This window comes from Artemia franciscana, chromosome 15 (assembly GCF_032884065.1).
Source record: "Artemia franciscana chromosome 15, ASM3288406v1, whole genome shotgun sequence".
In the NCBI taxonomy this organism is placed as follows: Eukaryota; Metazoa; Arthropoda; class Branchiopoda; order Anostraca; family Artemiidae; genus Artemia; species Artemia franciscana.
The window spans coordinates 2,812,953-2,834,745 of NC_088877.1; the positions used below are offsets into that span (position 1 = coordinate 2,812,953).

At 35.5% G+C, this 21,793-nt stretch overlaps 1 protein-coding gene across 2 annotated transcripts in view; it reads left to right on the forward strand.

The window, feature by feature from the left end:
• Positions 1-9,596: 9,596 nt before the first annotated feature.
• The window catches only part of LOC136036704 (caspase-1-like), an 89,054-nt gene continuing 76,857 nt past the window's right edge, over positions 9,597-21,793 (forward strand). For both annotated transcript variants that reach the window (XM_065719024.1, XM_065719026.1), the window contains exons 1-2: positions 9,597-9,871; positions 14,432-14,634. In XM_065719024.1, coding sequence (XP_065575096.1) covers positions 9,661-9,871; positions 14,432-14,634 — 414 coding nt within the window. In that variant the 5' untranslated portion in view covers positions 9,597-9,660. The remainder of the gene's footprint in view (positions 9,872-14,431; positions 14,635-21,793) is intronic.

Sequence of the window (21,793 nt, forward strand, 5' to 3'; positions counted from 1 at the left end):
TAATAGCACTAGTAATAGAAGTAATAGTAGTAGTGGTAGTAGTAATAACAGAAGGAACAGCAGCGGTATCAATAGTAGCAATATTCAATGAACGCCTTTTGATTGGTCAAATGTAGACAAACCCAAGACAGTAGTCTGAGTGAGAGGGAAAGCGGACATAAGTCTTTTTTAGAATTGTATAAATAATAATGACATTTTCACTTGATAGTAGATATTGTCAAATCCATCCTAGGGTAGAACTATGGTAAATAGCCATAGTACTAAGGGATGATTGAGATTTTTGGTTTGACTAATAACGGATAATGTCTACTGAACTTGTATACAAAAGGAGGGGCTGAATTTGCTTGAACTCACAGACGGAAAAGTGACCTAAGCCTAACCTGGGTGCAAAAAAAGTGTTTTGATTTGGTTAAAACCATCATATTTTGTTTCAAAGTTTAATCTTAATACCAATAGTGTCAGTATTATTGGAAATTGTGAGTAAGTATGCACTTACTGCCTTTTGGTTAGTTTAAATTCCCCTCAACATGCCCTGAAAAATTAACATGCTCTAAGCCGTTCCTGAGATGTTGGTGATGTACGCTTTTGGAAATCCACATCCATTTAATACGTTTTAATTGGTATAAACAGGCCCTAAGTTTTCCTTGAAAGCTTCACCTTTAACCCTTTAGCTTCTTTAGTAGGAATGAATGTAATAGCAGCATGCATATATCACCTTTTGTTTTATTAAATTTGCCCTCAGAAAAAGCGGAAACTTTCAACTTAATGCCCTGTGCAGTTCTACGACATTGCTGGTATGTCCTTTTGACAGTCTGCATGCAAATATCCTCTCAACATTCCTAGAAATTTTCATCGTAATAACCTTAGCTTTATAAGTAAAAGTAGTTGCAGTATTAATAGTACTAGTACAAGTAGAAGTATTAGCATCAGCAGCATGCAAAAATTACTTTTTGTTAGTTCAACATCCCCCAAAACAAGTCCTGTAAGTTTTAACCTAATGCTCTAACTCGTACCTAAGATATTGCTAATAAGCTCTTTTGACAATATGTTTGCTCACAGTGCATTTTAATTTAGTTCAACTTTCCCATCGACATTTCCTGAAATTTTCACTTTAATCACCTCAGCCTTAGTAGTGGCCACAACAGAAGCAGCAGCTGTAGTAGCAGTAGTAATAGTGGTAGTATTAGTAGTAACAGCGTGCAAGAACTACCTTTTGATCAATTGATCAGCCCCCTCATCATTCTGCGAAAATTCCAATTTAATGCCACAATTTAGTTCAATGCTTCTACCGACGTTATCTGAAAGTGTCATCAGAATGCCTTTGACCTTTTCATATACGAAAGAGCACCCCCTTTTCCGGTTTCAAATGTTATGAATAAACATTGGGCAAATACCATAACAGAAAACCCCTTGCCCCAAGGGCCGTAGAGTTTTCATTTTGCCTAAGATATAGCTATTGGACTTTTCAACTATGCTGAACGAAATTACTATCCAAATTTCGACTGGATGTCTTCGGGGCAAAGGCAAGTGGGAGAGGGGATAAAAATTTTAAATAATAAATAAAAATATTAATAAATATATAGTTAAATATATGATAAATATAATTAAATCAATATAAATAATAAGTAAAAACCGAATAATATAAAAATAAAATAAATAAATAGAAATATCAAATTAAATTAAATAAAAAATAAATAATTCATTGAACCCATTTTGCTCTTTACATAGGCAGTGCTATTTTGCTGCCGATGATAAGAATTTATGCATTTATCTGTTTGTTTCACTTACGTTTTTTATTGCTTTCTTGTCGTTACTTTTAAACCAAACACGTAAAAAGCTCACCAGAACAGCTTCGAAATGTTAGCTATTTATTTTTTGTTTTTTTCGTTTTATTTTTCATTATCTAATCAGAAGCAGAGATAATGGCATTACAGAAACTAATTTTAATCAGAGTCAGTGTGCTCAAGACCTTATAGGGTTAAACTTAAAAACTGTTGTTTCTTCAAACACGGATAACCAAAATGTTTCAACCATTTGAGGTTAAATTTAAACCGTAAGTAAATACGGGTTATTTATTAATGATAGTATTTTGGAACTCCCCTGAATATATCACAAAAACAGTGAGATTTCATTATGCCAAACAAAACTAAGCTTTTTAAGTTTTTTAAGCATACTAAGAGTTACTGTATCATTATGATATTAATTTTAATACTTGTTTTGCTACGTTGAAATTACTGGTAATCTATGTATCTACGGTTCTTGTAGCTTTTGTAATTATTTGAGTTTCTTACATTTTGAAAGATAGGCATGTGTGTTAGCTAGGGTCTTTTCTTAAAAAATATTTCCTCTACTGCTGAAAATAATTTTATGGTGTTGTCACTTTTAGTTGTTGTTTCATTTAGTAATTCCCTAAATAAATATTTCTGTGTGTGTCTTTTACAACTGCAATTTTTAATTTCCTAAAGCATTATTAAATCTGTAACCCAAATGAACTTAAAATTTTCAGTTAGATTCGGGCAAGAGTAAGGTTTCGCTGCAGCAATTGGATTGTTGTAAGTGTCAAAACTTGTTAACTATAATATATTGAACTGAGTAAACACTAAGCTACTTTTTGCCTTGCCCAACCATAAATGTAGTATAGTATAATATCTATATTTATAAAAACGTCATTATAAGTATATAAGGCTTTGTATATGACGTCATTTTAAGTATATAATGGGCTGATTCAAAGAGAAATTTCAGTATAAATCCTAAAATGGTAGAAGAAACAGCCGAGGAAGCTGCTCAAAGAGTTAATTCAAAGAGAAATTTTAGTATAAATCCTATAATGGCAGAAGAAAAAGCCAAGGAAGCGGCTCAAAGAGTTAATGTCAAAAGGCTTGCGGCTAAAAGAGAAAGTAAGAAAAGAAAGCGTGTCGAGGAATCACAAGAACAACGTGAAAACAGACTTGCGTCTCAAAGAGATAATATCAAAAGAAAGCGTGCCGAGGAATCACAAGAACAACGTGAAAACAGGCTTGAGGCTCAAAGAGAAATTACCGAAAAACTCATGCAGAGGGATCACAAGAACAACGTGAAAACAGGCTTGCGGCTCGAAGATATAATGCCAAAAGAAAGCGTGCCGACGAATCACAAGAGCAACGTCAAAATTATCGCCTGGTATTCAGGTACAGCCCAGTCGATGATTGTAGCTTGAGTAGATGTGTTCAAATCGGGACTATGTCTAAAATTTGTCCCTAGTAGTAGTAGTAGTATTAATACTAATAAGAAATAACACAGACCAAAAGTAGTATTAAACCAAAAGAAATAACACAGACAAAATCAATCGGTAGCACACCAAAAGCGTTGCTTGCGAGTGTGTGTTACTGACAAAAAATATTATTTTTTCTATCCATATTTTTATACTATTTTAATTTCAAAAGCTTTATTATAACTTTTACCCTTACCAGATTTTAGATTAAATTTACGACCATTTCCACTACCTACCAACGATACATAATTGTCGAGATTCCCTTTAAATTGTGGGTATTTCTTTGTACGCAAGTTTATAGGAGCAGTCTATAATACACCTCTCCCCTAGAGAAAATCCTGGATCAGCCCCTGGTTGGGATACCGTAATCTGAGGAACAGTAAGAAAACATAGTCTAAGCCTAGGACACTAGCTGAATATAAGGAAACATTTCAATAAAACAATTCTTTTTTCATAATATGCAAAATAATCAAAAGTTAACACATTTTGCACGGGAAGAACCTTTATCTTCACTTCTTTCCTTGTATTTCCAATTTTTTATCCCATTTCTAATTATCTGAGTCTATTTTCTAAGCCTAATTTCCAAGTATTTTCTAAACGTTTACAAACGAAAGATCAATTGTCATCTATTGACATGTGATGAGGGAATACAATCAGATGACACTGTTTATTTACATACACAAAGTATTTGAAAACAGAAAAATACAGTAATTTATAAAAGATTGTACAACAATGAAAGAAGTGAAGATAAAGGTTTCCACCGTGCAAAATGTGTTAACTCTAATTATTCTGCATAATATGAAGTAAGAATTGTTTTGTTGACATATTTCCTTATGTTCAGCTCGGATCAAAGGCTTATACAGAAAATATAGTTGTTTTCAATTCTTCTCATGGTATAGTCCATCTAAACTTATTTTAAGGGTTACATACAACAAATTGCAAAAGTTTTGATTTTGGTATCATTCGAACCGGATAAAAATTCTCTACAACATAGTTTACAACTTACAACTCTCTACAACTTACTTGCACCAAAGTCTTAGACAGGGGGCTTTGCCTGACAGGATTCCCTGGGCGAAGAAAAAACATATTCGGAGATCTTATACCGACTGGACCTACGTTTCAGCCAAATATCCAGGCAACATTTTTGTTCTGATGGCTGCGACATCGCTGCTTCGACAAAAGATATGACTAATCTTAACCGAAACCGTGTCACTGGACGGGAAGTAATGTCAAGCCCGGAAATGACACTGACACCCAAAAAAGAGGAATTTATTTCGTGCAAAAAGAATAAAGCTCCTTTGATCAATATACTTTCTGATTATTTACGAGGCAAAGGTATGGGGAAATCCAAGCTAAAACTGATGCTGATTTGCTTATTGCGCTTACAGCAGTTGAGTTTTCGAAGACTAGGGATACTATAGTTATCGATGACGACACCGACTTGTTGGTGTTGTTACTTTATCATTGTAGTTCTGTGCATTACAAGGTATACCTGCACAATGAGCCTAAGGCAACCACTTCAGGCGCAACTTGAGACATCAAAGCCACTATTAAGAAGATTGGGACTGAAATCTACAAACTACTTCCTTTTGCTGTTGGCTGCGACACAGCTTCCCGTCTTCATGGACTTTGCAAACGGATTGCACTGAAACGGGTGACAGAGAATGCGCAGTTTAGGGGAAATGCTTCAACGTTTCTCGAATTGATGCTTCGAAAGAAGATATTAAAGAAGCGGATGAGGCTGCACTTTCTATAGTGTACGGGCACGCGCACGACTTCTTTTCTGCATTAGTTGTCCAGTTTTTTCTGTCTGGATTCAACTTCGCGTAATGTTCTTCTCAGTCCTATATTGACGCTTGATTTATGGCCAGGAAGGGGGAGAACTGAACACGAGCGTTCAAAACAAAAACAAGGTGCATATTCGTAATTTACGTACCAGATTCACTTATTACCTTTTTTATATACGTGCCAACTAAGTTGTTTTTAAAACGTCTTCATTTTAGAATAAAAGACGATAAATGGTCAGTTTCGCTTTGTCCGATTTTGGCTGATTTCTTATGTGCTGTAGCAAATTTTCTCGACTTCTAATGGTACCAAAATCAAAACTTTTGCAATTTTGTTTGAGGTTAAACCTTAGATTGACTGTACTATCATATAATTTGTACTTCAGAATAAATTTATTCTCCTGGAGTTACCTCCGCAGATATTTACTAATTTATGTTGCTTACTTAGAAGGAATACAGCGTTATCTATAATAATTTTCACTAGCGTAACCTAGAGCGCTTTGATATTATAATGTAAAGAGCTCAGCAATGTGAGAAATAACAGTCAAGGTGAATTGATAATTTCCTCTGTGCTGATTTTTGTGCAAATGAGTTTTAACAGAGGAAATAATGATGATGATATTATCTGTTATGGTTTGGACATTTTGGATAGCGCCGGAAATTTCATAGCAAAGTGTAAATTTTGGAATAAGATTTACCGAATGAATTGGTCCCTATGTTGTCCAAACTGACGCAAAATGTAATAATCTATTAACAAGCTAATAGTGGCAAACTCCCCAATTTCATGATTTGCCGCCCATCCAATGTACCCTTCATTCCAGCCGTGGCCTACCAAATATTTCGAAAAATACTACTGCGCAAGTCTCTGCTCTAATTGTCTTTGCATTGCTGCCAGTGTCGAAACTCACTTTGATGTATCGTTGTTTAAAGGGTGCCCAAGAGTCAGGGAGGTTATGAAGTTCGGGAGCTATATTAGAGTAAAGCTCATTTTTTTTTTATGGTCACTTGCTGGAGCTAGCAATAAGAGATGGCGTGAAAGTCAGTTGAGAAATTATTTGTATTCACAGGCTATTAAGACTCTCTAGATGTTATGATAAATGCTGTCCTCGTGACCATCTAACGGTGAATTGTCCGAATTCCGATCCAAAATGTGGTCATTGTGCTGGTCCACATACCTCAACTAAAGAATCACCCCGCCCCTGTTATCCTTCTTATAGAAATTACGGCGGAGACCATGTTTCGTAAGCCCTACGGTGCCAGACATTACATAATATCACTGTGCAAAAAGAAAATGTTTCTTGGATATCATGGATCCCCAAGATCTATCGCTAGCTTCTTAAAATATTAATGGCAACAAAGATAAGGAAATCATTCGATAATATTTGATGCTTGATTATGATATTGTTTCTCTTCAGGATCATTTACTAACAGTGGCTAGTAGTAGCTTCCTGCGTCGAAATCGTGGCCATAGGTAATTTATTATTCATGCTCAACCGACTAAACGTCGGCCCTCCTGCGGCCTAGCATGCATAGTGAAGGATGTGATAATTTCATCTCAGTTCTATTCAGATGCTCATCTACTGGCTATTCACATTGGAAATACCGTTTTCATCAACTGCTATTTACCATATGATAAAAGAGATACTAGATCTTTTTCGTCTTTCAGCATAGTTTGTAACAAGTTGAGAGATCTGATCTCCACTGTTACTTCAAAAAGTCTTTGGTCCAAGATATTCGGTAACTTAAATTGTGACATCAGCAATGGCTGTGCTTGTAGTGGCAGTTCTTTGAATGCTCTTCCAGATGCCTTCCTGCCCACAAAAAACAATAATAGGGAAACATATTGATTCAGGCGGAAACCATGACGCTATGCACATTGTCGGGATGGCGCTATAAAATTCCCAAAAACAATGATAACATCCACATTGAGTATATTTCTCGAATCATAATAATATCAACTTTATATTGCCGCATATGCCTAAGGCCCATGTGACTCTGGCCTTATATTTGATTCCTAGACCGGACAAACATTATTTGCTCACGGATTATAAAGGTTCTCTGAGGAATAGATTTAGAAGAAAATGTCATGAAGAAAAAAGCAAAAAAGTAGAAAAAAGCCTCAGCAGAAAAAAAAATAAAATGTCGATAAAATAAATCTTGAAGAAAATGAAATCTTGAAGAAAAAAAATCCTTGGAGAAAAAAATCCATTGAGGAGAAGAAAAATCTCTCCTAAAATATGACGTAACATCCAATTGTGTGCCGTCATTGAACAAAACTCACGTGTACCATCGTTAAATAGCCCTAACATGTGTGCCGTCATTACTTAACACTCATGTTTGCACCGTCATTACTTAACACTCATGTTTGCACCGTCATTACGAAACACCCACTTGTGCACCGTCCTCAGTTACAACTGGGAATTCCCCACAGGCCCCGAACCTTAGAAAGTCATGCGAGACTATGTCATCCTCAATAAATCTAATAAGTCACGCAAGATTACGTCATTCTCGATGAATTTAGCCAGTCATGCAACTCCCTTTACATAACAAACCACTGTAATAAAGTATTACATAACAAAAGTCTGTTCTATAGTATCAAGTAAGACCCAGGTGCGTGGCTTGAGAGGCTGGTAGCTCCAACAGCATATCCCCTATGACTGATTTTAAAACTGAAAACCCCTCACTACTTTTATTGCCTTCAGTTTAGCTTTGATTCGGTCAAATTTTTACTATGGAATGTTTGATAATTCATATTAAACTTACGCTGACAACATTTATTGATTAGCCAATCGAAATCATCTTTGTCAAAAATGATTGGTATCGTTCGTGCTTCATTTAGTAAAAATGGTTGAAATCTATTTAACGATAAATACGAATATTTATGCTTTAACTCCCGCGCGTCGTAATTCGCGGTTAAATGTTCATTTTTCACAATTCCTATTGTCTGTTCTCTGAAATGGCTTGGTATTACTGTATGGTCTAGTTTTATGAGTGTCCGTAGCTTGTAGATGATTCTAGAAAAAAGATTCACGTTGGTTATTCTAAAATTGCAGCAAATACGGAAAAATTTTAACATAAAGTTTCTATGTAAGGTTTATTCAACTTTTGTGATCATGTTGTGCTTTTTCCTGATTGTGTTCTTAGTCAGCTAAAATGCCAAGATGTTTGGTGCATGTACTCGTGTTACTTTTGATATCTTAAGCACCTTCTTTATTTGGATTCACGTACCTGGAGCCGAATACTTATTCATAATTATAGCGCTTCTGATGTGACTAATAGGCTTGAATTACTTTACATTGAGTTGCTAAAGACAGCTCATTGTAAGCTCGGGCTGCACCACGGGCTCATCCGGTTTTTGTTCAATTGTATTTGTATATTGTTATCAATTGTTTTATTTTTGTTCTTAGTTTTTGCACTTGTGTTGTTTTGTTTTTTTTCTTTCTTTTTTATTTGTACTCTACTTTCCTCTGTATTTATTAGTGGGCTATAAAAAAAATCATCATTATTATTATTACTAGCGTTGGAGCCAGATGGTGACAATTGTTTTAACTATTACCAATCTTAATAATTTGCTGTTTGGTACCAACTCTAGGAACATAGAGTGAAAGCAAGGTGTCCCAAGATAATATTTAAAATCTTTTAAGACTGACACTCGGTAGCAACAGAAGCAATATTCTTAATAGTTTTTTTTTTAAGACGTTAATGCATCTTGGTTCATTTGAGTAGAGGTTCACTTCAGTTATGAAATTGGTTTAAGCCATGAACCTCTCCAAGCATGAAGGGTGACGGTGTAGTTTTACAATAAATGTTTTACCCATTTCCTGTGGTCTTATTGAGTTAAAACCTTTAAATGTATTTATTTCTAATAAGACCTATGATAGACTACCTGCAACCCCTCCAACACTCTTCCTTCTATCCAACAAAGCTATATTTCGATATAGACTCGTGTCTACAAGAAAAATGTTTAAACTCTAATGACCATTTAGTTTTTCATGCAGTAGAAAATAATAATATGCTGTCTACGTAAACTTGTTTTGTGAATCCGGAAGAAACTAATCAAGCAAAATTTATGTTTTCTTGGGTGAACTAGCCAAAAAAAAGCTCGTGGACAATGGATTAAAAAAAAGTTTACTAACGTCTGCTTGGCAACGCTGGGCCAGGGATTGGATCCGTGGCTTCTGTGAGGTCGAGTGATAGGCTCATTGCCCCTTGTTACTTGTCCCTGTAAAGGCAACTGGAAACTGAAGCATTGACAAGTGGCGACACCCTATGTCCTATTATTTTCTCAGGAGCATCTAAAACTTTTTTAGCTTATTTGAATGAGGTAAAATATTTTTTCTGCAGTCTTCACTAAATACTAAAAGCTACAATTTCCATTTCTAAATACTAAAAGCTACAATATATAATTTACGTTCAAAACATGAGATAATTAGTGCTACGAATATGCTTTACTTTAACTTTAAGAAAACGGCTATTAATTGGGATATCATCCTTACTGACTTTATTGAGGTCCCCTTGGTCCTGTCTACATGCCCTGTTTAAATTTACATAATTTCTAGTTCACCCAGTGGAAGCAACTTGAACACAGCCAAAGCATCGACAACTGGGCATGATGAAAGGTATAACATGTCACATCAATCAAGAGGCAAGGCGGTTATATTTACTCACAAAGAATATAGTGAAGAGCTTAAAAATGAATATCCATACGACATTACTCGGAAGGGCGCTGAAAAGGAAAAACTGCAGCTTGAAAAAACCCTTAAAATACTCGGTTTTGAGATTGAACCTGACTGCGATGATTTGAAAAAAGAAGATGTGATGAAAAAATTAGAGAAAAGTAAGTAGCATTGCTAACCTTTGACCTATGAATCAACCTTGCCGCTTACAGCAAGTAAATTCAGTTTTAAACCTTTCGAAATTTCTAACCTTTCAGCTATTAAGTCAAGAATTAGAAAAGAGATAATGTCCATAAAACCGAAATTGTCAGAAAACTTGACGAACTTAAGAGACAAAAACTATTTCAACTTTTTCCGGATGTTTCACTAGGGCTTTAGTTTATTTTTTGATGGCTTAAAAAAAAATGCTAATAAGTGCCTCATTTTCAGCTTAGAAAAATAAAACTAGTTTGCAGTTGCGCTTGAGAAAAACGGTAAACCCGCTCAAGTTTGAGATAATTAATGCTAATGATAACTCTGACTTATCTATTCATATAATTTCTGTTTCTCTTTGGTTTGAAGCACCTGGTAATTTAAACTCGTTCTAAGTTTGACTATGGTAAATTTAATAGCCTTTATTTACCGTATAGTGATGTGTCTCTCAAGTTTTTTCCCTGACCTTGTTAATAGGTTCTTGTGCAAAATTGAGAGGAAAATCAGTAGATCGGAAATTGATAGCTACAGTCTCGTATCTACAGGTTGAAAGTGGTCGGAGGACAAACACTCTCCTAACGTACCATTATTTTGCCCATAGGAGCTGTTCTAACATAAAAAAATAAGACTTTTTTCACCTTACATTTTGGAAATAGTAACTTTAATATTCAATTTTGTTACAATAACTTTTTTTATTGAAATAAATGTATAGTAAGGTGACTTATAAAAAATTACTTCTGTTTTCTCTAAACAATAGGATGTAACGAATCAATAAAACCTGATTAGTTTCTATAATTTTTGTCGTATCGGAATTTCTTTGACCCTGTTAATCTGCCATGACTTTTAAAGTGAATCAGCAAAAAAACTTAATGTTTATTTGATCCAAACATCCTAACTCTTTTTCTAGTATTTTTTATAACCACCAAGGTTGAATTTTCCCTTTTTTTTACACCGAAAGTTTCATACCGGTTGGACTGAAACGGTTTTAGGCTTATTTCGGTGTTTTAAAAGCCAATATTTTTACTTCTTTTTGTAGAAAAATATCTCTGCACTTAGGGCTGTTTCCCAAAGTTAATATTAACGCAAGGTAATTTCAGAGCCAATCAGAGACAAAATAGACACAAGACTACTCTGAGCGTTACAAATCAATAAAACACATTGTTTTCAATAATGTTTGTCGTTCATTGAGGTCCCCTTGATCCTGTCTGCGTGCCTTCAAATTTTAAAATGCCAAGAACATTAAATACAAAATCAGATTATTTAAATAGGCTAAGTAGAAATTTAAACAACCATATACTTCTTAAAAATTGATTATAAATCCAGGACTGAAATATTTAACGAAAACAGCCATATACGGTAATGCATTAACAATTAAGTGGCATCAAGATTGAAAACAAAGAACGTTTGAAAAAATAGCAGGAAATGAGTGGAAAGCTCTAGAAAGTATCCCTTTCCTGAGAGTTCTTGCAAAAGACAAAGACTGCAATTAATTGGCAGTAAGTTGAGCTAAAAAAATGATTGAGCGAATAAAATTATGAAAAATATAAACTACGCATTAACAAGTTTATGAATAAAATTGCTGAAAATTAAACACAGTTTAAAAAATAGATTAATGGTTAATTGACTTACATGGTTCAATTGCAACTCAACCGTCGTGTAACTGAACCCCAAGCAGATAAACCCCTGAAACTTAACCCTAGTGTAACTAAACCAAAGTGTAAGTGAACCCCAGTCTAACTGAATACCCGTGCAACTAAGCCCCCGTGCAACTAAACCTCAATGCAACTGCAACCTCGTGCAACTGAACCCTATTTAACTGAATTCTTGCACAATTGAGCACCTTTGCAACAGTACCCCACTTTTACTGAATTCCCGTGCAACTGAACACTCACTTAACTGAGCCGTTGTAAAACTGAAACACTGAGTACCATTGTAACTGAACCCTCGTGCAACTGAGTCCCCTTACAATTTGACCCAAATGGAACCTATTCCAAGTGTAACTCATCTCCGAGGAAAAGTAAACATCAATACAATCGGGCACAAGGAAACATACGGCTGGACAAGGCAGAAATAAGAAGCTTCAGAATAGATACGAAAAAGGTGTGTCTTAGTTTTCGAATGATACCCAAACTCTGTGAGACATTAACCCCAGTCATGGCTATATTGTGTCTAAACAAAATTTTCTCATCAAGCGAGATAGGAAGAAATTAGACCATCTCATCCTGTGGTCTATACGAGGAGCTACACCAGTCTGTGAAAAAAAAAAATGTGACTTTGCAAAAATGGCAATTTCCAACAAACCATAAAAATCTGTTAACATACAGTTCAGAATATGCAGGTTAAGCATGCGTGGAAGGGGAATTCCTGCTTGTAAAACACTCTTGAAACCTTTTTTCACACAGTTCAAAACAAACCAGTTAGACATATGTGTGAGGACGGGGTCAATGACCTCTACAGCTGTAATAAAGAATTTAAATTTCAAAATTCATAGTAACAACTGAAGAAATACCTCAGATAAGAGCTCGTAATATCAACTGACCCATAACAAAGTGCTTTTAATTTTCATAGAAACCGATCCTACTGCTCGTGAAAAGATGCCAGAAATAATTCAGACAGGGCGTTATAGTACTGTATATGACTATAGTGGAATAGATGGCAGTAATAAAGGATGACCATCGCATTTGTTACAGTTCTACTGCTTTTCACAGGTGCATTTAAAACACTGAAGTTCGGTCAAAATCAGTTCTGCTTCACGAATAAAACTAAAAATATGTTTTAAGAGAATACCAGTTTCTAAAGATTGAAACAAGTTGTCAGCGAATCCCCCCTTTCCTCCCAAAAAAAGGCACCAGAAAGGGGTAAAAATAAAGGAAAATTAGTTTAAAATATGAATTTATTCTGAAGGATGTGAAGAGCGAAGTTTTAACATACGAAAAACAAAAATCATTGCTTCGTAGTTTATGCGATATCTATCTAGAAAACCTGAAAAAACAAGCTCACTCGTGATATTTCCTTCCATTTGGTGAATACTAAAAAAACTAGCTCGGTATATCAAGACTGATCTTTGAGAATTTGACCTGTATGGCAAAAGTTATATCATACCAGGACAAAGAATAATACAAACCTTATAAATTCGTCTTTTATTTTGTGCTTGCTAATTACAAGTTTTCTTGCTGCCCAGAGTAGCATCCTGCTGTTTTGGTAAGGCATTGAGTTTTTGAGTAAAGCTCTAGTTTTGCAGCATTCTACAAACATGCTGCAATATCGTGAATGAAAACACAAGTTGGAATCTTTACATGTTCTATCTTGTTGTAACTGCTTATTTTTTAAAGACATGAAATAAATGCCAATTATTTCGGAACAAGAAGGAATATACTGATGACAAAGCTTACAGTATACTAAAGGCCCGGTGTCCTTGTCTGCCAAAATTAGGTCATTGACGAAAATAAGAAATTAAACGAGGCCAAATGCACATCCCTGAGGGATATCATACTCTACTGCAGAAGACCTCCGGAAAAAGAGTATCGATTGAAATAAGTCTTCATACCAGGATAAAGCATTTGATCTTGTATCAAAATTTAATAATTTTCAAAGGAAAAATCTGAAGGGTATAAGAATCAAAATCTTTCTGAATATCCAAAAACAAAGATGCCAGGATAAAGCCAAAATCAATTGCCGAATGAATGAAATTCAAGGGAGTTTGAAAGCATGCTGTGTAGAGAAATTTCTTATAATCCAAATTGGAAACGATGTGAAAACACCTTGACATCCAGAAAACTAAGAAGCCTGAATAACATGGCCTTCTCAAAAATTTTGCTGAAAACAGATACAAGATGAATTGCCTCTGACTAGCAGAATCAATCCTAAATATAGTTTTATGCAGCCAGTATAATCTTAGCCCGTTCGAGAGAGTCAAGGAATATTACTTTCTTAAAAGACAGATAGACAAGCTTAGTAAACGGTAACCAAGACGCAAGAGGAATGGCACTGATAACCCTTGTAGGAAATCACTCTGGCTGTGAAGACAACGATCCTTTAAGATCATTCACAATCTGAGTCTCGAAAAAAATCCGAAACGGGGTTAAATACCACTGACTTTAATCCTTAGGCCTAAGATAGACTCTGAAATGACAGAGAGGGGTGGTAAAGCTTGTAGAGGAAGCAGTTGTCTTTCCCCTATTAGGTAAAAATTAATAAGCTGTAGCTGATCATATCCGTCTCCTTAGACAGTTTGACCATCTAATATCAGTATTACTGAAACTGAAGGTGGAGGGGGAGCAGGTCCAACAAGAGAATTAATAATATTTCCTCTCTACCCCACATCCTTTCCACACTCAGAAAATTTCCAATAACGATACTGAGACTTGGCCTTCTGACACACAATGTTAAACGTACTCTAATAATGCGTATTAAAATGTTAAAAAGAGTGATTCTGTCTTCTTGTGCTTTGATTGTTTTGATTATATTTTGATAATTTAAAGGAATTACTGGTGTGTCATAATTCTATTGTGGTATTATTATTTTTTAAGTATCCAAGGAGGATCACGAGGAACGGGATGCATTGTTCATCGCAGTAATGACGCATGGAGAACCTGGAGACACAGAAAATGGAGAGCGTGGAACTTGGTTATTAGCGTATGACGACAAATACGACATGAATCGTCTGTGGTGTCCATTCACTGCTGATAAGTGCCCATCTCTAGCCAACAAGCCGAAAATATTTATTATACAGGTTAGATTTTCTTTTGAGGCAGAAAAAATATTTAGACTTGGTAGGTTCGAAAAAGTATAACGAACTTTATCACTAGCATTGATCGCTTGACAATTAAATGGGCTTTGTCGTATTGCTTCATAGAAAATTTCTTCTGAAATATTCTCCTTCCTTGGAAAATATTCTCCGCAAAAAAATTTCCCTTCAAATTTCTCTTGAAAATTCTCTTCAAATGTGAAATTGAGCAGCCAAAGGGAAAATTGAGACAAAAAGCAAAAAGATATTTGTACATTAGGTATTATGGCAGTGAGTCATTGTGTAAGTGGGGGTAGGGTAAAAATTGTCTAAAAGCGCATATTTTGCTGAAATTTTTTAGTCTCCATGAGCCTTCAGAGAAACATAGGAGGGGGTATTGCAAGGCGGCAGATAAAAATTAATCTCTCATTTCCCTTTGTTTAAACTAAGACTGAAGATGGGTTCTGCGGGGCGATTAATCCCTCTTATTACAGAATAATATTTCTGACAGTTGTTTTAACACTTTATTTAACTAAACTCATTTGCGTCAGAACTTATAAGATTATGCAAATTGACGTGCAAATGCGCCTACTCTATTAAGAAGGAAGGACAGTAGAGAACTATATAGATGGGAAGGAGGTATATGCCTAAAATAGTGGATTTTAATGCCATAGTTTCTTAACTCTCATTGAGTCTCCTCATAAATACAGAATGAATTCTGGGAAAGGGAGGGGGATTAATTTTTAATTTTAATTAATTTCCCTGAATATTTCTGGTCCACTCTATTATCATTGGCAAAGGAGATGAGAGGGGGATAATAATGATTCTCCTATTGTGACAATCCAGTTTTGTGTAGCATAAAATCTTGCATTTACGCATCAACTGGTGTACAAATTTAAAAGGTCAGACGGGGTCCAACAAGCGTCGCCAAGAATTTTTTTTTCAGAGAGGGGCATATTTTACCGCTTCATTTGTTTTCAGCGATTTTAAGTGGCAATATTTATATACAACCTTTCAATATATTTAAACACATGTTGGACATGCATTTAAGCACCAGATAGCTCTATTGTAAAGGTCACTATGGCTTCTGCCACAAAGAACATAAAAAATCATGTGGAATTCCTATCCACACTGAACAATATTACTCCTTTCTGTCTACCCTTAATTTTGTATTAAAGATTCTATAAGAAACTTATTCAATAAGGCTACTATTCATTGGAAACATGGACTAATAATATAGTTTTTGTCCTAATAGTGTAACGGCTGAAGTATTAAGGAGGGCCTCCCAAATTGGCTGAATAGTTTCAGTTTATTTCAAGTATTAATGATCCTGAATACTTTTAGTTGAAGAAACTTGTTTTTTTTCTGTTTTTTATTTACACTATAATATTTTTCTTCTCTATTTTCATTCCTTCGTTTCGCATTGTTTGGGGCTGGAGTAAAGTTGTCATAACAGCTTTATTCCTTATGCAATTACTCCCTTGGCAGCGAAACTACGAAACTTTAACGTGTCTTTTGAAATTCCACTATAGCCAAATCTAATCAATAAGAAAACGGGTCATATATCTGAAACACAAGAAGGGCAGAGCCCCAACATTCATTATTGCGGAATCCAGTTGAAAATGGATTTTCTGGGCGTTTTTGCTTTTTTCTCTGAAATATTGGGAACGTCACTTCCTATTTTAGCTTCCATATGCTTAGATTGTGTCGAACCATGAGCAAATGCCTTAGCATACATTTTGCAAGTATATTGCTATTCTCCAGCACTAAATCCAAACTAAGTGTATAGGTTAGAACTGTGAGAAAAGGGTTTGCGCATATTTTGCAGAAATAAACCTTTTCTCTAACGCGAAATTTCATATCATTAAACAAGTTAGAACTTACATAAAATGCCATCACATATATCTTGCATGTATATGGTTTTTCTTCAGTATGAATTCTCAAATGGAAAAATAAGCTAAAAATGTTAGCAAATTCTTAAGTGTAGTGTTTTGTTTATAAGGTTTCTTCTCCAGTAGGAAAGTCTCATGATTAGATAGGGTAGAATTCTTTGAAAGTGCTTTAGTGAATATTTCACATTTGAATGGCTCTTTACTGGTATGACGTCTTATATGGATGTATAAATTACTTCCTTAAAAAATATACTTTATTGTATAGCTTGCAATTGTATGGTGTAATGCTTATTCCCGTCACTAAGAGGTTTTTTCCTCGATTCATGACTTGGTGGCATGTGAAATTACTTTTCTTTGGTTAATTGATTATTTATTCTCATCTTCTCGTACAAGAATTCTGTTTGATCTGCTAGTCTGAGTCTCAGTGGACGATTCTGTGATATGCCCCTGATAAATCTTGTAGTATTTCAATTTGTTGTTTCTTTGTTGAGTCTTCTTCTCATTGACTAAAAGTCTCGTCATTCAGTTCCTTTGGCAAATTAACAGGTGACGACCCATCTATCCCTTTGGTTTTTTGGTCCTTCCAGACAGCTGAACACTCCTTTATCAAAAATCAATATTTTGATTATGCATTGGTAAATTTGAAGTGAAAAATAAGTTTTCGAACATAATTGCGAGATAGAGGAGAGAGTGAGAGAGTGACCAATAATGTGGCTTAATTCCTTCTAGATTCGTCATCGAGTATTTGATTGATTTTTGGTTTAGTAATCGCTAGTCTGGAATCTGGAAGTAAGCAGTGTCCCTTAAAATTTTGTAGTAAATTTAGTGGTAAAAAGCAAAATTATTAGATATAAGTGGCTTAGAAAGTTCTCATTTTCAAAAATAGTAAAAATAGAATGTAAAGGGATGTACATAAATCCTGACTAATGTTAGCATGGAAGCGCAATACGGAAAACTAGGGTCGAAACTACTGAATAGCATGCTGATAAAAGAATGATGTAGGGCGTATGCACGTGTGAATAATTCAGGTTTTTAAGAGCGAAATATCGAATAAGGGGTTTGAAACTAATATATGGGAGGCTTCTAGACAGTATAAGGATAAGAAAATGGAGTGGGGTGTCCACAAATCTGAATAATCTTGACTTTTAAACTTCTTCAAACTAATTTCTTCATTTTTTCCAGTTATTTTTTAACCATTTTCTTAAAATCATTCTCCTACAATTATTGAATCCATCTTCTACATTGTCAAATTTTAAACTCTCGGGTCTAGTGTTCAATTGTTCCTGAAATGTTTCTCTTGAATTCCCATCCTGGGACATACCAGCGTCATAGCTTCCCATAAGGTAAGTGCCCTTCCTAATGGTCTAAAAGTGGTTAGAAAGGCGTTAAAATGTAGTTTTAAATCAATAAGAGGAATACTTTAAAATAATATATCAATGAGAAGATGACATGGAGGTATGCATAAACCTGAATAATTTAGATTTAGCAGCCGCACAAAGAAAAAAATTGTGTGAAATCAATATAATAGTAAGCTATTTGAATACTGTGGTGGTGAAAGAAAATAGTGTAGGGATGTATAAAAATCCAGATAATCTAGGCTTAAAACCCAATAAATAAAAAAAGGGTCTGAAATCAATAAGAGAAAGACTTTTGAATACTATGGTGGTAAGGAAATGATGTAGGAATGTACATAAATCTCAATAATCTAGGTTAAAGAGAAAATTAAGAAGAAACTGGTTTGAAATCAATAAAACGAAGGCTTTCGAATATTATGGTGGTAAGGAAATGATGTGGGAATGTACACAAATCTGAATAATCTAGGTTAAAGAGAAAAATTAAGAAGAAACCGGTTTGAAATCAATAAAACGAAAGCTTTTGGATAGTTTAGTTGGAAGAAAATGGTGGAAGGGTGTAGGCAAATTGAATAATCTAGGTTCAGGAGTGAAAAAAAACATTGGATTGAGGTCATTAAAAGTAAAACTTTTGCTTAGTAGGGGAGACCAGCCCACATTCACCACTTTTTTCAATCTTCATTTATTGTAACCACAGTTTTCGACTTAAAATAATTCAGAAAATGGTGCAATATAGGCTTATCTATGGGGTATCTAGGAAAAAAATCCCCAGTAGTCAATCTTTTTCGATGCAGCGAAAAAAAGAGCCACAGTGAGATTCTCCAAAGATGGCTAACCTGGGCCAACCTGGTTCACGTTCGCCACACATTATCCCACGTTCGCCACCATCTTGCATCATGGTTATTAAAGCATCTATTGCTCTAAATATAGCGCTAGAATAGATGTTTATGTATAGTTATTTCAGATATTTATTTGTCACGCAGCTACAAAAGGATTTAGGTATAGCATAATTCACTTAACCCATCTTGTATACTGAAAGGTCCACACCAAAATCAGCCGTTCAGCAAGTCTTGAAGTTCGATCTGACATTGAGGGTTTTCCTAATCTGGTTACAACCTCGGACTTCAAGACGCAAGATTCCTCTTCAGTCAGCACGAACTTGCTCATTTCTACACACTTCAAGAATTTAACACCAAGCTCATCTGGATATTCCTTTAAAACTTTTGCAGCATAAAAATGCTTGCCACTCTTTTTAGCTTGCAAGACCAACTAAGATAAAGTCGCCCAATTCTATTTGCCTGCTTCCCAAATCCTCTTGATCTTCTCCTAAATTTATACTGTTGTCACTATCATCATCAAACTCCATCTCAACATGATCGGATTCACTCTCACTCTCAAGAAATATTTGCTTGCTTGCTTCTTGTAATTTGGCTTTCTTTGCATTCTCCTTTCCCTGGCCCTTTTTCTATTCTTTCTTCTTCTTCCTGTCAGCTTTCAGTTCTTCTTCTTGACAGATTCTTTCCTTCACTGGGGTGTCAGTCAAGATTTCGGTAGTTTTTTTTTTCACTGCACGTTTGATTTGTTTTCTCGGAGGTAACACATTCCGGTCTACATCTGAAGGTAAGCCCAATAGAGATTGGGTAGCGTTGTCACAGTCAGTAAACTGGCTAGCCGCATCATCTTTACGGGAACCAGAAACTGGTGATGGAGGTACTAAGACATCCTGTTCCAAAGGATATGGTCGATCAGAGACATATGAGCTGAGATACTCATGATCTTTGAAAACATTGCGATCGAAAGGGAAAATCCCAGTGCTACGAAAACCGCTTATTATGTTTTCTGGAGTCAGTGCTTTGGGATACGCCTTTCCGCAAAGCTCGGACATGGAAATAGTCTTGCATTTGTGCTGTGTCATAAAAATCGCAGATTCCCTGTCGTAGAATGCCTTCAAAGGATACATAACTGACCTGTCAAGTGGTTGCAACTTCTGCGTTGTATGTGGAGGCACTGTCAGCATGACAACTCCATTCTCTTTCGCTAACTCAAGCAATTCACTACTGTAACGACTAATGTGATTGTCAAGAATTAGTAGAACAGGATTAGCTTTGCTTGGTCTTGCCTGACTGGTTCATTTAAACAAGAAAGAGTTCATTGCACATCCAACCCGATGCCATTTCTGAGCCGTGAGCAATAGTACCTGGTGGCGCTCCTTTCAGCAGAATATCAGGGCATTTCTTGCGAGGGAAATTGAGCATTGGAGGGACGCTATTACCTATTATTGGAGGGACGCTATTACCCCTTCCTTTGACATTGTAATGATTTTCTCCTAATGTGATATATAAGCAGTTTAATCTAGGTTGAATTTTGGCTTTATACCCCATAGAGGAAGCAAGAGAAAGAAGCAATGAATCTCTGGTTTGAACCAGAGATTTCAAACCAGCGTTTCTTCTCAATTCATTGAGAAGAAACGCTATTTTCTTTTGTCTCCTTGCTCACAGAAAAGTGAGGAATTGCGTTTTACATATCTAAGGAATCTCCTTGGTGCATGAATCACGTCTGGTCTTATAAACAAATAGGTTTGAGCAGAATACTGGTTGTTAGTGTTTCTCTAATCATCAGTGCAGCACTAGTTACAGCTTAGTAAAGAGTGAAACACAACTTATTTTCAACGTAATCTTAAAATGTATGCTGTAAGAACCGTATTAAATAATTTCGAATGAATGCTGATACAAAATAATAGCTATTATTTGATTTTAAAGAACAATAGATTGTCGTTATTGAGACACATTTTTGAGAGTTTCAAAAGAAGCCAGAAACACCTCAAAAAGTATGTCAAATCGAAATAAAACACCATTGAAATTGAAATTCTTGAAAATCCTCGATTGAGGACTTACAGTCCCACACATTGAACCAAAAGGAAAAGCACAACTTGGAACGATCAGTTTTTTTTCATGGTTGGTGCTTCCGTCACAACCTCCATAGCAGCCAAAAACTTAAAACATGTTTGGGGAAACAGCTGCCAAGGGAGGAGGAATCGCCATCTGAAGCTGATTCAGGAATATCAACTATTGTATTTTTTCTCGGGGTTGATCGTAACGACTGTTGGTCACAAAGTATAAGAAGAAGAAAGGTCATTTGAACAAAAATCACAACATTTACTTCCCGGTTAGGTAAAAAAAGAAGACAGACTTAGTCGGTTTATTGCGAGAATTCGACCGTCCAGGTTCGCCAGGCCCTGGTTTGCCATTCCTAGGAGTGGCGAACCAGGGCTGGTTTTTAATGGCGAACGTGGGCTTGCTCTCTCTTTTGAGAAAAAAAAGTGTTGATCAATTATTACCATAGATGGCGTCAAATATGCACCCATCATTGTTGTTAAGTTGCAGATTGATCACGTTGAGATAATGAGTCCTCTCATACCTTTATGTTAAGCATTTACTTTTTCCATTTTCCATCAGGACAAAATCTAGCTTTAAAGCACCAAAAAACAACTACCGTATAGAATTTACAAAACGTGTTTTAACATGCTTCTTAATCTACTTAAACTTTCGCTACTAGATGGCAGTTCAAACGCTAGATTATGGGATCCTCTCCGTGGATGGATTGCAAGTAAAACGCAAATGGTGAACCTGGGCTGTGGCGAAGTTGGGCTGGTCTCCCCTATATTGGTAAAAAATGTTGTGGCACAAAACGAAAATCTGAATAATCGAGGTTTATAAACTAAAAAAAGAAATAAATGGTTTGGAATCAATAAAAGGAAGGCTTGTGAGTAGTATAGTGGTAAGAAAATGGTATGAGGGTTTACGGAAATAATCTAGGCTTAGGAACAAAATAAGGAAAGAAAGCCATTTTAAATATAAAACTTCTCGATCAATACGATTTTTGAATTGCATGGTGTTAAGAAGAATGGTCTGGGGATTTATT